A 1,909-nucleotide genomic window follows, 5' to 3' on the forward strand; every position below is an offset into this window, starting at 1 on the left:
AATTGGTCAATATCACATTTTGTAAAGTTACATAAGTTCCGTTTACAGTGTTCTAATTGGTCAATATCACATTTTGTAAAGTTACATAAGTTCCGTTTACAATGTTCTAGTTAGCCAGTCTGGTGATAGTTATGTAGATAGAACATGAAGGACTGCCAAGCAATTTAGACTTTTTTCAAATTAAGCTTAATAATCTTACCCATGTTCTGTCCCATCATGGAATCTACCCCCACATCTGTTGCTTTCCTTTTCCGAGGCCTGCCTTTCCTGACATTTCCCATGGGTGGGTAGCTCGAGTCGTGGGGCTGCACATGCTCGCTAGGCTGGTCTCCAATAGTACCGTTTGTTCTCCGATCCGTTGGCAGGTAGGGCTCACCCTGCACGAGGAGTTCGTAGTGTGTGCGGCAATAAACAAGGTTATCTTTCAGTCCGAAGTAGTCTCCTTGGGTAAGAACTGTGTTACACCACGCACATGTGAAACAATGTAGATGATACACCAAGTCTCGAGCTCGCATAACTAGCTCATTGGCGAAAATACCTTGTTGACAGCGGGCACAGCGTTTGACAGCGAACAACCTAGTGGAAGTCAGAACATGATTATACTTGAACAACTTGGTGGAAAACGAAACATAACAGTTATATTTACACCATGAAAAATTAAACAGAACATAATCATTGTACTTACAATACCCTTAACAACCAGATGGAAGATGAAATATAATCATTTTATTTACACCATGAAGAACCTAGTGGAAAACAAAACATAATCATTATTCTTACGCCCGAACAACCAAGTGGAAAACAAAACATAATCATTATAATTACATCTCAAATATAGTGGAAAACAAACCGTAATGAACATATTTACACCATGAACAACCTAGTGGAAAACAAAACGTAATCGTTATTTATTTACGCCTTGAACAAATGAGTGAAAAACAACTCATAATAATTAGACTTTCAACACCTTAAACAATGTAGTGGAAGTTAAAACATAACCCTGAACAACCTAGTGGAAGACAAAATATAATCATTATGTATTTACGCCCGAACAACCAAGTACAAAACAAATAATAATTAGACTTACAACACTTTAAACAATGTGGTGGATGTCAAAACATAATCATTAAACATAAACCCTGAACAATCTGATGGAGACGAAAAACAACAATAATTAGACTTTTAACCCTGAACAATTAAGTGCAGAACAAAATATTGTTGTTGAACGTAAAACACCCTGATGAAAAATGACAATCTCAATAAAAATACTGGGGTTCATAGTCTGCATAAAAATTTAAATTTACTGCTAAATGTTATTGTTTTAAAAATCAATCATGGTTAAAATTCTAAGACTTATGATTTTCAAATTTATACAAATATAAAGTTCATTTGTCCAGATGAACGGTTCGTATCAGAAGGTTCACAGTAGTAGAAGGAAGTACCATTTATTAAAGCATTATTCCCATTTAATTTAGGCATTGCTGGGTATACCTTTATTAGTGAAAACTAACACACAAAGGTTTACCTTGAAACTGAATATGTATGTGAATGTGATATAAGTATTTTTTTGTATTTATAACACAGTAACAATAGTGGTGTGATATAAGTATTTTTGTATCTATAATACAGCAACAATAGTGGTGTGATATTAGTATTTTTTGTATCTATGATACAGCAACAATAGTACTGTGACATAAGTATTTTTTGTATTTATAATACAGCAATAATAGTGGTGTGATATAAGTATTTTTTGTATCTATGATACAGCAACAATAGTGGTGTGATATTAGTATTTTTTGTATCTATGATACAGCAACAATAGTACTGTGACATAAGTATTTTTTGTATTTATAATACAGCAACAATAGTGGTGTGATATAAGTATTTTTTGTATTTATAATACAGCAAC

At 33.3% G+C, this 1,909-nt stretch overlaps 1 protein-coding gene across 1 annotated transcript; it reads right to left on the bottom strand.

The window, feature by feature from the left end:
• Nucleotides 1-199: 199 nt before the first annotated feature.
• Nucleotides 200-515, bottom strand: LOC106477919 (LIM/homeobox protein Lhx2-like; the record flags this gene model as incomplete). The annotated part of the gene is made up of 1 exon (XM_013938435.1): nt 200-515. A coding segment is annotated over exon 1 (316 nt), but the record flags the coding sequence as incomplete, so codon positions are not given.
• Between the last annotated feature and the right edge of the window lie 1,394 nt (nt 516-1,909).

This window comes from Limulus polyphemus, unplaced genomic scaffold, assembly GCF_000517525.1.
Source record: "Limulus polyphemus unplaced genomic scaffold, Limulus_polyphemus-2.1.2 Scaffold100579, whole genome shotgun sequence".
Classification (NCBI taxonomy): Eukaryota; Metazoa; Arthropoda; class Merostomata; order Xiphosura; family Limulidae; genus Limulus; species Limulus polyphemus.